At 38.5% G+C, this 14,811-nt stretch overlaps 2 protein-coding genes across 2 annotated transcripts; both read right to left on the bottom strand.

Moving 5' to 3' along the window:
* Positions 1–340: 340 nt before the first annotated feature.
* On the bottom strand, positions 341–3,318 carry LOC133523026 (organic cation transporter protein-like). The gene is made up of 4 exons (XM_061858528.1): positions 2,192–3,318; positions 1,847–2,075; positions 1,174–1,429; positions 341–919 (listed from the first exon to the last, which is right to left on the bottom strand). Exons 1-4 carry the CDS (start codon positions 2,473–2,475, stop codon positions 543–545), a joined length of 1,146 nt encoding a protein of 381 aa, XP_061714512.1. The 5' UTR covers positions 2,476–3,318; the 3' UTR covers positions 341–542.
* A 3,971-nt stretch (positions 3,319–7,289) lies between these two features.
* Positions 7,290–14,335, bottom strand: LOC133523025 (organic cation transporter protein-like). Its single transcript, XM_061858527.1, has 7 exons — positions 13,712–14,335; positions 11,642–11,870; positions 11,207–11,462; positions 10,555–10,877; positions 9,982–10,282; positions 9,070–9,251; positions 7,290–7,742 (listed from the first exon to the last, which is right to left on the bottom strand). The coding sequence occupies exons 1-7, from the start codon at positions 13,972–13,974 to the stop codon at positions 7,572–7,574; spliced, it is 1,725 nt and encodes a 574-aa protein (XP_061714511.1). The 5' UTR covers positions 13,975–14,335; the 3' UTR covers positions 7,290–7,571.
* Positions 14,336–14,811: the final 476 nt, after the last annotated feature.

Raw genomic sequence — 14,811 nt, 5'->3', positions numbered from 1 at the left:
GCAAGCAGCGCTGAGCAAAAACCCAGTCGTAAGGACAGCTTTCCTGCCAACACGATCCAGCAACAACACAGCGGTATAAATAGCAGGGATCTCCACAGCAGACACCAGCATGAAATTGGCGTACATATTGCCCGGGAGCCCAGTGGAGTTAATGGATAACCCGTAAAAAATGAATGTGGTTGCGATCCACCAGACTGGTGTAGTGCAGACGCGGCAAAGTAATATTGGGGATTTGAAAATGGTATGAATCAATCCTTTGGAGTTGTCCATCTGAAAACATGCAATACTTTAGTTTAGCTTTACTTAGCTTGCCTCTCAAAGATAAAATGGAACGTGAACGACATGCCTGTCAAAGATAAAATGGAACGTGAACGACATGCCACTTAAGAGGAATCGATGCGTTACTACTGTTACTTAGATGCATAATACACATAAAGGTAAATCGAGGTCAGGTAAAGATGTAGAACTGCATGGTGACCGGAGCCTCGCTTTGAACGGGTCCCGTTTGAGATAAGACGTCCATAAATTGACAAGATTAAAGGTCAATTGACATTTATAGACAGACCAAACTTATAATGAGATTTATTTATTACCCGACTCTCTTTTGCTGGCGCAGGTGTCATCAGCGCCTGCATAGATTTGTCACTAATCTTTTTTTTATTTATTTTTGCAGCTTTCTCCAGAACATATTTAGCTTCATCGAACCTTTCTTTAGAAAGTAGCCATCGAACACTTTCCGAGATGCACCAATAATAAGCGAGCATGAGAAAGCAGGGGAGGTATAGTGTCATAATGAAGTAACGCCATGGCTGCACGAGCCAGGCTATTCCGGCCATGATGATTTGACCCACTGAGAAAGAGACTAAGCTTACAGAGCTCGCCAGTACTCGGTATTTTGAGCCAATCAATTGTTCTGCCGCTGAAAATAATTTAATTACAAAACCACATCAATTCTAGGTAGAAATAAAGGGAAAACTTCCTTTTTGCTAGTGCCTAAATATTGAAACTACAGTTGCAACCTCATTTATTTGCAGGTTGGTGTTATTATAGCTAAGTAGTAATTTGTTGCGTCATCAAGTGATGTCGGAATAAATTTCATGTAATAGGTAAATATTAAATGATTAAAGAGGACGAGGGCCAAAATTTTATAATACCCAACAAGTCAAGGCATACCTAAAATAAAAGCAGTGCTGGATGTACCGGCTCCAAGAGTTGTTTGCAAAATCTGTAGCACCAGATACATGGGATAATTAACAGAAAACGCTCTGATGAGGCCACAAAACGCCAAATTGAAGACATTGACGCAGAGAGCCACACGTCTCCCATATTTGTCGGATATGTAGCCTGTGATCGGAAGTACGAGTAGCGTGCCAATGCTGTTCAATGTACCGGCCAGCGCCCGCATCCACTCTTGGCAACCAAGATCAAACTGTAACAAGAAACTTGACATTGTAAACTCCGGTATCGGGCAACATTGCTGCAAATTGTTTTTGGTAACAAATGCTAACTTCACAATTCATTTTTCGTACAAGTTTTTATCACTGGCTGTTCTTTTCTTTCCACAGGCCACTAATACTCATCGAGACAATTCCAACAACCAACAACCCGTAACCCAATTATTTTGCGTTTATTTTAATACAAAGTTTCCATGGCCATTGAATCCCAATTTACATATGTATGCAAAATTTCAGCTCAATCGGTAATCGGGAAGCGAATCTTTAGCTACCAAGATTTGACCCTCTCTAACATACATATTATTAAACAGGGCAATTTAAATAGCGGCTGGGCCCGTGAGCAACTGTCTAGTCTGTTTTCTGTATTTTATATATCCGGGAACAACTCTCACCTCAAACACGACTGAATTGGTCCTCTCGTACATGAATACATCGCACTCTTGCGTAACGGTCTGGTCGAAGACAGTAGCCGGGCAGTACTCCAGCGAGCCATTACCCACCGGTGCGTAGCGTGAGCAACTGTCTGCTTGTCCGTTGCTGCTGGGAACAGCATTCAAGATCCATTCTGGTAACAATTCATAACCTGTTCCACCAGTCTCTCCACATTCAGGAATCCTACATCTACGGAAGAAAATTTACTTTCAAACACTAAAGAAATATTAGATATCATATATATTCATTCTTATTAAAGATTTTTGTGTTTCGGAATTTTTTTTTTTTCACATTTATAATATTACCTATGCGGAACAGCGGCAGCGGAAAACACAAATTCACTCATAAACGCATGAGAGATAACAGGAAATACTAATAGTAGGACATGAATCTTTTGGAACTGTCCAAATTGTCCCACCTCATTGTTAATCACCCAATCGAGATCAATTTCTGAGACTTCAGGTATTCGTATATCTGGCTTCACTGTAGGTCCTGTGCCTTTACTATGCCAGCCTGGATCCTCCCTGATATGGATTTTCCCTGACTTTCTTTCCACATCACCTTCCGAGGCTGGTCTATTTTCAACCATGATATTCCTTATATAGTTAAGTAACTACTGCGCTGCTACTTTCCACTTGAACAAAAAACGTACTACTGGTCGGATAAAAAATCCAGTGAGAGCCGCTTTTGGGTTAAATACTAGCATTGCACGCGGATTTACGAATGATATAAGTAATATAATTACTTACCTGTGTCATTTTTTTTCTAATAAAATTTAACAAAAGAGTAAAGTAACTATATAGGAAAAGAGAGCGCTCTTGAAGCATTTTAAGGAAACTAATTTAAACGAAGCGCTATTTGTATTTTGTATCCGAAACTAGCTATGCATGTATGCGTGCACATCTACATATGCATCCCGTGCATCCGTATGTGTAGATACTTTCGTACTACATAATAGTAGGTCTACTTGGGCGGTTCACAAGTTAATTTTTTGTTTGATTTCTTGTAACTTCCTTTTTTTTTGTTTACAAGATATCAAACAAAATACTGGCATGTAAGCCGCCAAAGTAGACATAATATTATGTAGAAAAGTTTTAAAAGAATGGAATCCAAAAAAAAATACATACTTTATAGTAATGCAAGTATATGTTTATTGCTTTCAATTTGGTATACAAGATAGTAATAGACTAGGTGTTGTAAGTACTTGTAGCTTCTGATTCTGTTTGGAATTGTTCTTCTTTTTTACCTATGTTCATCTTTGTGTACAAAACTGCATTAGCGTCGTCTTTGTGACTTGTGTCTCAGTCTGACCTAGAACTCTGACATGTGCGCATAACTGACTTGCCTAGTTCTCAACTGAGCGTTTTTTCTTTGACCTTAACATCCAACTGGACTTGAATTCATGATATTCCAGAGGTAATGTAATGACAGGTAAAGTAAAGTGTATATTAGGAGAATTCCTGGTAATTTCGTCTCGCTCTCTAGCTCCGTAAACAATTCGCTCCAGATATTCTTTAAAATAAACACATGAGTAATGATGTCGTGGTTCGGGTCCTTCTTGTACGAATGTGAAAATGAAATTTCAGGCATAGGACTCATGTCTCGTCTACGCACCTACCTCCATAGATGCACTCTATCTCATCTTAGCGGAATCAAATTGCACAAATCTTGGTAAAGTGTCATCGGACATGATTGTCGTAAACAAAATTAAAATAATTGTGATGTGCTGCTTGAGCAGGAGTCACATATCCTCCTGGCCTTAAGGGCTGGGGAGGTTCACCGAGCTAGTCTCAGATTTGGGAGAAAGGGGTGAATACAAACTCTCAGAGTACGCTATTATAGACGGGGCTTTATGCCGTTTATTGTAAACACTTATCCTATTACTTATAACTAAATATGCCCGCCGGTCGAGATTATTCAATAGCGGCTAGAGACGCGGATTGCCTAGATCGCGCGGCTCGGACCTAAAACCGGGCTAGGTTGACGGATCGAGTTTATGGGAAGGTCAGGGAGTCACTGGCGGGCGGTGACCGCTCCAAGCTGGTGACGACGGCTAGGAGGTACGTCGGCCGGCGGTGTCCGCTCCGGGCCTACATACGGAAAGGTTAGGAAGTCACTGGCGGGCGGTGACCGCTCCAAGCTGGTGACGATGGGCAGGGAGTACGTCGGCCGGCGGTGTCCGCTCCGGGCCTACATACGGAAAGGTTAGGAAGTCACTGGCGGGCGGTGACCGCTCCAAGCTGGTGACGACGGGCGGGGATTATGTCGGCCGGCGGTGTCCGCTCCGGGCCTTACATCCGGAAAGGTTAGGAAGTCACTGGCGGGCGGTGACCGCTCCAAGCTGGTGACAGGTTACCACTGGCGGGCGGTGGCCGCTCCAGCCGGTGGGGGGAGGATAGCCTGGCCTAGGCGCACAAACTCACCCCGGCCGCGACTAAAGGAGAGGAGTGTTGCCGAGAAGCGGCGGGGACGGAAAAAGGATTGAATGCGCGCTGCTCGCGGTTATATAGGTGCGGTCGGTGTTCCCCTCCGTCGCGCCCCGCGCCGCGGTGTGGCCGGATTCCGTTCAGGGCGCGTCGCTGCGGTGACATGGCGCGCTGGTGACATGGCTATGTCACATAATCATTTCTTGTTTTCATCTCATGATAATCATGGTATTTTCTTCTTACCTTCGAAATATCTAACCCTCCCGGCATCGGCATTGCCTTAAACACTGTTAAATTTTAAAACATCCAAGTTTTGTAACTTTGGGACTGTTGGGATTCTAATTTCCCTATTTGAATTTGACTCGTGTTTAATACTTGCTCCGAGTTTACTCTGCTCTGCACTTTAAAATTCATAGAGAATAATAATAAGTTCATATCAATCATATCTCTGTTTACATTTTTTTGATAGTAAACAACAGTTGCTAGGTAAGAACATTATGAATAAAAATAAGTCTTGACATACGAGGTATATGCAACATTCTTAATGTTGTATTCATGCCTTTTGTAGCAATTTTATAGTGACATCTGGTGATGTAGTTTACACAATCGGAAGTCAACTTCTCGCAAAAGTATGTTATAGGATCCCATTAATAGAAATCGCCGCTATCTTTACTAATTTTAACTACATTTCTAAGTGTCGCCCCCCTGAATTTAACTAAAATTGAATGCACCAATAACGTGATATCCAATTAAATCTTCAACGCAGTACATTATATATTTGATGTATTCAAATATATGAACCAGGTAACATCTTTCCTTCACACCAAGTATTTTGCACGATGCAAACATATCCAAAATAACAAATTAAAGTATACCATCAAGTCTTAAATGAAATTAGCAAACAAAGTGATATATGTATTTAATTGTGTATTATTGTAACATGCCTGATTGATCTGATTTACGTTGATTAGTTGCAAATTCATATACTTAAATTGTGCTTTAGACAAGACCGCCTTCCAGATAGCAAAACGGGCAATATTCTGTAAGACAGAGATACACTAAGGGGCAAACCTACGACAGCAGCAACGTCATCGTCAGGCGAAATCGTAGGGCTTGGCGAAACTTCGTCTGACATATCTGGCGATATCGCACGACTGGTGGTGATGGTGTGGAATTCGTCACGTGTCCCCACACAAATGACGGGCGAAGTCCGGCAACGCCGCGCTACTTCACCCGAAACGTGCCCGACACTATTGTCACGACACATTTCTTGTCTTAGTGTAACCCTAGCTTTATGAAATCGAAATAATAATAAAAACATTTAGTTTCAGGCATCTAAGGTCATTAGATGTCCTTACAGACTAACATACATACTATAATAAAAATCTTAAAAGATAAAGATAATTTTGGCGACAGTCTTCTGCTGCGTCACCTGTTCCGGTGTAGGATTCGGCAGATTCCTATGGAACCGCCAAAACCGACGATGATCGGACGGCAGAGAGCGTAAAAAAACAGCGTTTCTACATTTTACCGAATTTTTTTTTATAAATAAATAAATAAATTTTTATAGGACATTATTACACAAATTGACGTAGTCCCACAGTAAGCTCAATAAGGCTTGTGTTGGGTACCTTTTTCCTTCACGCCAAGTACATATATTGCGCGACGCCAATATATCCAAATTGACAATCTAAAATTAACCATTAATGTCTGAAACTAAATTACCAAACAAATTAACAAAGTGATATTATTGTATATTATTGTAACATGCATTATTGATTCGGTCTACGAGGATTAATTGCAAATTTATCTATATTGCGATTTAGATAAGGCCGCTTTTCAGATACAAAAAACAATGAGATTGTCTAATTATTTATTTCAGTGTACGACAAGTGACCTCTGTCGGGACTTCGGGAGCAACATCAAGCTGTGCAACTTGGCGACACTTCGTCTGAGATATCAGGGGGCCTACCGCGAAAACCGAAATTCGCAAATTGCGGGGATCTTTCTCTTTTACTCTCACTATGACGTAATTAGAGTGACAGAGAAAAATGCCCGCAATTGACGAATTATGATTTTCCCGGTAGCCGCCCTGGTCGCACCGCACGCACGATTAATGGCGCGCACTGACGACACGTGTTGCCGTCAGTCATGTCAATTTGTCGTGTCTCAGTAATACCGTGCCACTTTACCGTAGGTCACTGGCATGGCTTAAGCTCCAGAGCTTAAGCCTAGAACCTTGAAGGTTTCGTACAAAAATATACGGTTTTCGCAATTTTTCCTTTATCTGTGCTTGCGAGTGTCGAACATTTTCGGAAATTTGCGGCATAAACGGCTGTATCTTTTGATTGCGTTGGCTTAGAAGTTTGGTTTTTTCACAGCCTTAAGGGACAGTAAACTTGAGTATTTGGTATAAATTCCAGCTTGATACCTCCACGAGTTCCTGAGAAAAAGGGTCTTGACCGACAGACATACGGACGGACGGAAAACAAAGTGATCCTATAAGGGTTCCGTTTTTTCCTTTCGTGGTACGGAACCCTAAAAATTATGGAGAATTGAAAATGTTTAAATTGGAAAAACGTTTTCTCTTTTTGTATGGACGATCACGTGCTATATTTCCCTCTTAAAGTGTATTGTAAATATAAGTATTTTATGTCCATATTTGTAAAGTAAATGTTAATAGGAAGTTACATCTCCCGCCTTATCGCTGAAGCAGTAACTATGCAACATTAATGATACTGAGGATGAAGACGACATCCGAATATACCTTTAAACTGAAGCAAGTAAAAACTTTGAGATACGATAGAACTTATATTTATAAATACTGAAACAAATGTTTAATTACTAACAATTTTTTTTTTCATTTATTGAGAAGGTTTTTCGAAATGATTAACAATATACCTTCAATAACATCAAACAAACAAAAATATTTTCTAACACATGTTTTTCCATATTTATCCATTCACATACTATATAATACACACCATAATCTTTCCACAAATAATTGAAATGATTACGACAGTAACAAATAGTCTGAAAAAGATAACTTCCAGATTTCTTCTTCTTAATCATACATGCACACTTCCTCAAAGAAATAACCTCAATTATGTTACGTCAAAAAATTACATAGGTACTTAATGCTTATTCCTAAGGCTTATTCTCGAATCGATGCCGTAGATACGCTACGTGAGCCTTAATTTCTATTTGAATGTTTGGCTATGGGTATACACTGTTTCGCTGTACGGAAGGTGTTTTAAATCTAGAGAGCAGTCATGACTGTCTTCTTCTTTTGTCTGCCGATAGCCTCTGCCTCAGCCAGGGTGTCCGGCATCTTGCAGCCCAGGGTCTCCGGCTGTGTGAGGACCAGCACGCCGGCCAATAGACCCATGGCGCCGAACATCACCGATGGGATCCCGGCCCAGTATACCGCCTGTGAAGAATATTCTGATATAAGTCTACTGAGCGCCAATAGTTAACCTTTGTCTTATTGTGCGTCCAGATTTGAACTCCTAGTATAAATTTATTCGATAGCTTGACGTAACGTACGCGTTTGCGTTATGTCTCATCTTGTATGGGATTTAGAAACAGCGCGCCAAGCGGGACGTTTTGGAAACTCAAAATCCCATACAAAATGAGACTTAACGCAAACGCGTACGTCACGTCTCGTTATCGAAATAATTTACAAAAGGGGTAGTGATGAATGCCAATGCGATTACACACAGCACGCGCGCGTGTGCATCTGGGGACCTACCGCGAAAACCGAAATTCGCAAATAGCGGGAATCTTTCTCTTTTACTCTCACTGAGACGTAATTAGAGTGGCAGAGAAACATGCCCGCAATTAACAAACTTCGATTTTCGCGGTTACGCAATATGCCAACTTACGGCCCGATGCGAATTTTAAATACGTCAAACATTTGCTAAAGATACGTTTCTTCAAACAACAACGTCACTTTTGAAACGGACATATCCAATCCATATCGTATCTTTAGGAAATTTTTGACGTATCTTAATGTTCGAATCGGGCTGTATGTTTACTCTATCTATGACAACTTCGCTGTTAAACTACTAAGTAAAGTGCATCTAAGCACCAAAACTAAATAATTATTACGGACTTTGCCCAGTAACTAACGTTATCAATATTCTGTTGGTTCAAGGATATGCGAGCCTACATTTTAATCTAAATAAATTGATTGTTATTATAAAACATGTTGCAAAAACAATGTTGCTGTAAAACGCATGTTTATCACCGATAATCTTGACCTTCTAAATTTATGACTTAATCTTATTACTTAGGTACATAATTATGTAATATAATATGACATTTCTACATGACATAATTTCGGGAATCTCACAGTTTTTGTATTGGAAGTGAAATTTTCCATTTCTAAAATAAACCTTTATTTTTCGTAAAAGAAAGAAAGTTTCTGAGATTTTTTTGGAAACTTTCCGCTACTTGTACATTTGTATCTAAACATGGTACGCGAATTTGTAAAATAATAATTGGAGACGGACAAGACAAGAAGTTACTTGACTGTCACAAATAAATGCAAATCTAAAATTCCAGTCTAATTGTAGTAATGCTCATAAAATTTCTTTGGATTTCTGAGATTTTGATTTCCATGACAAGGGTATAAAATTAACAATTCAAATAATCTTAACATTGCTACTATTATAAGATATGTGAACTGGCAGTAAGCGTTCAAACTTCCTATGTACTGCACTGAATAAAAAAAGAAAATAAGACTGTGTGCTTACCAAAGCAGGAGTAAGCGGGGCAGTGATGGAGCCAATACGTCCGACCATTGAAGAGAATCCCAAAAGTGTGTGACGGAACTGTGTTGGGTACAGCTCAGAGGTGTAAATGTAAAGAGACGTGAACACTGCCGAGATTCCAAATTTGCCGAACAGAAACAGTATAAGACCCAATGTCACTAGTTCTGGAAAAAATGGTTAGTTTTTGATTTGGCAATATGTGGTTTATACAATAAGAATGCGTTATTTTTTGATAATCTAAATATAAAAAAGGTCTGTAAAAAAAATTATCCTAATATCGCAGCTTACTATCCCACTATAACTACGCAGTTGCAAATATTGCAATTATTTTAAAGATAAGTATCATACATATATTTGATAAGTACAACTTTTCTTTTATTAAGAATACCAATATTAAAGACAAAGATATTCTACAAAAGAGATAATAATCATAAACCGATTGTATTAAAATGTTGGAAATATTTTGTATTTATCGTCTGTACAATTAGAAAATGTGGTATCTACATTCCACTTATTATTTATTCCACGGATTATTAGGTATAGGATTTTAGGCTGTAATTAGCAAATTTTTTGTAATAAAATTCAAATACCTATTCTCTGTAACCTACCTATACCTATACCTACCTGTACCTATACCTATTACCTACCTACCTACCTACCTGTGTACCTATTGTCTGTTATTCTGTGTGTATAACTAAACCCGAATACCTAAGGATTAAAACCCCCTGAATCTATACATCTTCCTATACAAATTGTAACAGCAGAACTAGTTCCGTTTAATTAAATTCAAATTTCTTCATTCGCCTGACAATAGAGTTATGTTCAATTCTACTCCACTTTCGCTCATCTTACACAATAACTACATGTCACTTAAATTATGACGTATTTACTTACCATTATTATCAATAAAAGCGAACGCAAGGTTGCAAGCAGCGCTGAGCAAGAACCCAGTTGTAAGAACAGCCTTTCTGCCAACACGATCCAGCAACAGGACAGCCGTATAAATGGCAGGAATCTCCACGGCAGATACCAGCATGTAGTTCACGTACATATTGCCCGGAAGCCCAGTGGAGTTGATGGATAGCCCATAGTAGACAAATGTGGTTGCGATCCACCAGATTGGTGTAGTGCAGACACGTCGAAGCAGTATTGGTGATTTGAAAATGGTATAAACCAAGCCATCGGAGTTGTCTATCTGAAAACATGAAAATCCAATTATTAAATATAGGACTTCTATATCAATTGGGACGTCAATGGCATGACACTTAAATGGAGTGTCGTACTACCTTCGTTAAGGTATGATAAGGTCATGTCAAAATGTAAAAATTGGCGGTAATCGGGGGACCTGGTTAGTTTTCTCAAACCGTATTACAACAAGAGCCTTTGACTTATTCCAACCTTAAACTTATAAGTATTCTCAGTTCCTTGTTTAAAATACGACGTTCATAATTGAATTATTGTTATTACCTGATTCTCCTTCACGTGCGCAGGCGTCAACAGCGCCTGCATAGATTTCTCAGTGATCTTCGTTTTATTTACTCTTGCCACTTTCTCCAAAATAACTTTAGCTTCGTCGAACCTTTCTTTAGAAAGAAGCCACCTAACACTTTCCGAAATGCACCAATAATAAACGATCATTAGAAAGCAGGGAATGTATAGTGTCATGATGAAATAGCGCCATGGCTGCACGAGCCAGGCTAATCCGGCCATGGTGATGTGGCCCACAGCGAAGGTCGATAAGCATGTTGAGCCTGTCAGCACTCGGTATTTAGGGCCGACCAGTTCAGCCCCTGAAATGGATGTTGTTAATCTTCTGTAATTCCATATAAATAAATAAAAACAAATGAATAAAATTTTCAGATCGTCCACAGCGCTAATTGAATATTAGTTAGGCTCTAAGCTGTCAAGGCTTAAGATTTAAGCTTCTCATGCCTTTAGATATCACCTTGTATTTTGTTACAATTAAGTAACCTTTACAGGTGTAATACATCCCAGAATATATTTCATATATTACTATATTTTTGATTTAAAAAACACGAAGCCTATCGTTTTTTTCGTAGTGTGTATCGTTTATATCGTTATATTATGGTAGATTTTATAGCAATATATATTAGCATACCCAAAATAAAAGCGGCGCTATATGTGCCGGCCCCAAAAGTTGTCTGCACAATCTGAAGCACCAGATACATGGGATAGTTGACAGAGAACGCTCTGATAAGACCGAAGAGTGCCAGGTTAAATACGTTGATGCAGAGAGCAATACGTCTCCCATATTTGTCGGATATGTACCCTGTGATTGGGAGAACAAGTAGGGTGCCAATGCTGCTCAATGTTCCAGCCAGCGCACGCATCCACTCTTGGCAGCCGAGATCAAACTGTAACGAGTTCAATCGTTGTTAAATCATTGCGGTTACCTACAAATTTTACAGCACTATGTACATGGTCTGTAGCTTATACATGTTTACATCTATGATAACTAGAATACCTCAGTCAGTAATAAATTGAAAAGATGTTCTCTATATTAAGTATATACCTATCCGAGAACAACTCTCACCTCATACACGACTGAATTGGTTCTCTCGTACACGAATCCATCGCACTCTTGCGTAACGGCCTGATTGAAAATGGTAGCCGGACAGTACTCCAGCGAGCCATTACCAGACGGCGCATAGCGTGAACAACTGTCTGGTTGTCCGTTGCTGTTGGGAACAGCGTTTAATATCCACTCTGGGAACAATTCGTAGTTTGATCCCTCAGTCTCTCCGCATTCAGGAATCTGACACCTACAGAAGATTTTTTTTTGCAAAGGCTCGTAAAAGTGCGATTGTTCTTAAGAATCACATATGGTAAAAGCACCAGCTCAGCCAAGCCATGCACCAGTACTACCAATAGTCAGCTTTTTGCCTATTTTAGGCTGTAATTAGCAAAGTTTTTGTAATTCTCATATCAAAAGTAGGTTATATTATAGATTGATAAAATATTAATAGCTTTATTTTTTTTTAAATAGTCTAGCATTAACCACAACACTACTTAAAAGAAATCTTCTGACATGAACGGTTATGTGATATTCGCTATTTATTTGGAATGGCATGTGGTATTTTGATAAGAAGTTAGCAGCCAAATTATAATTTCTTGTTAAAATATTGTGGACCGCTTCAATTAATTAAAACTTAATCTGTTCTAAAAAAAGAATTAATAATAATAAATCCATATAGAAACATTATTTTCAAAGCGGCTAACTATTGGGAACTACTTTTCTTTACAAAATCCAACAGTCTGGCTGAATATTGGGTTCGAGGCAGTAATTTTAAAAAGGTCATAAACCCAGAAGTCATCCGGAGGAGGCTGACCATATGTAGGATTTAAGACTTTTTAATTTTCAAATAAAATTTAAGTCGATAAATTAAGTACCTTTAAATATATACATTATTATGGCTTTATTTGATTGAAATACATTAAATACCCAGTAATCAGCCAGGGGCTGACCACTGGAAATAAAGATCGCAGAACTCAGAACCCACTAGTCAGCCGATAAATTAGGCTGGCTGGATACTGGGGCTGATTACTGGCAAAAAGGCCGTTTCATTATATTTAATGAAATATTTCCAAAATCAAAATTCAATCATGTTATATTATATTACAGGATAGGGAAAGTAAGAAACATACATTTTGTTTTTAGATTTTAACTGCATTAAATTAAAACATTATTAAGTATTGTTTTAAAAATATATTATTCAGGGTTGGCAAATATATGTGGAACATAATGTCCGACAAATGTTCATCACTAACAGCAGACAAATGTGATCTCTTATCATCGCAATTTCAGCAATTTTCGCACACTTTCGGTATTATCTTAGTAAATTTGCGCCGGATGGTCAGAATTAAATGTTTAAATTTCATCAGCTTGTTAGTATAGACACGTCATTTTAGATAGCCCCACAGAAATAAGTCAGGAGCTGCAAAATTTGGGGAATCTGGCTGCCAATCACTGTCACTTTTTCTCGAAATGAATCGAGCAAATAACGTGTTTACGTGTTAAACAATAAAAACATTTGAAAATAAAATGCTTGCTGCTAGAGGTAGTTATTTGGCAGAAATTATCTTCCGTATGCAATTGCCAACCCTGAAAAATATATTTGTGAATAAATATTGAATAAATTTTCCACTTAATACAATTAAAATTTTAAAACAAAGTACCAGGTGTTTCTTGTAACACGAGCAAATAATTAACTTCAATGTGTAATAAAAATTAAAACGTAAGTTATTTTTAAAAGGTGCTGAACAAATGTTGGTGAGTTTGAGGAGTACAGCCTACAGTTTAATTTATTGCTCCTGTTACAGGAAACACCCGGTATATCACTCTTATTTGCCCACCTTACATTCACACAAATTATACTTTATTAAATTCTTGAATAGTAAAGACATTAATTCCAAATTGGTCAATTAGTGGTCAAATTAGACGACCTTGAACAAAGAAATTTCGTTAAAAGGCTGACTACTGGTGCATTTATCCTATCACTACCTACTTAATAACGGATTTTAATTTGTCTTATCCAACATATGCAAAATCCTCCAGGAACTATTTAAAATACGACAAACACCTTTTTCACTTTAACGCACCTACCTATGCGGAATAGCAGACGCGGAAAATACGTATTCGCTCAAAAACGCATGAGAGATTATGGGAAACACTAATAGGATAACATTAATAATTTGGAACCGCCCAAACTGTCCCAGCTCATTAATAAGCACCCAATCAAGGTCTATTGCTGGATCTTCAGGTTCATCTGGCTTCATTGCTCCGCCGTTGCTATGCCAGCCTGGACCATCTATTTTTCGTGATTCTTTTTCTGAATGTCTTCTTGAGGCTGGTCTATCTTCAGCCATGATGCTACTTAGACGGTTATGGGACTACTGTGATCTCCACTTGAATAAAAAACATACTATTGGTCTGATAAAAAGTTTTATATTTATCGGAACGTCCGGTGAGAACTGCTTTTGACTCATAGCCAGAACTGCTCTTGACTAGCGATTTGACGCGGGTTTACGAATTACTTGTGATGTTATAATTTAAAATTATAATATGTACCTACGACCAATAAGGGTTGCGATTCTGCTCCGGATCGTATCCGGTCCAACAGATCTTCATGTCAATTTAACGCGGAAACGTTACCAGTGTCATAGGAACATTTGGGCTACGGTCGGAGGTAGCACCTTAGCCTAGTTTAATTTAGTAATCATTATTGACAAAGCCTTCATCATACATCATTTGTTAGTAGCTGATTTGTTTTTGTGTCCACTTGACGAAACCGGAACTACGAAGGATCGACGATTTATTTCTACTTTTTTCCTACATGTATAAAATCATTATGTTTTAATGCATGGTGCATTAGCTTTAGTTCTGTAAATAATTACAAATTAAACCGAATCTTCATAGGAACAATAGCATAAAATACACAAAAAAACGCGACCCTTACGGTTACGTAACCTAGATAACATTCCAACGTTTGAGATCCGAAAAACAAACAATGAATATGGTCGAAGAGTATGGAAATGTATTGTACCGCGTATATTGAATAGATTTCCATATGAATTAGTAAGCTCATTAGAAGGTGTGGGCAAGTTAGATCTATGATAAAGAAACACATGCTTAAAATGCGAAAATAATGCAATATTATATAAAGATGTAGTGTACTGTATAATTAATTCTACACACCTAGCCTA

The sequence above is a fragment of the Cydia pomonella genome, chromosome 11, assembly GCF_033807575.1.
Source record: "Cydia pomonella isolate Wapato2018A chromosome 11, ilCydPomo1, whole genome shotgun sequence".
Lineage (NCBI taxonomy): Eukaryota > Metazoa > Arthropoda > Insecta > Lepidoptera > Tortricidae > Cydia > Cydia pomonella.
The sequence above is the reverse complement of the archived record's forward strand: the minus strand, read 5'-3'. Positions and strand labels throughout refer to the sequence as shown.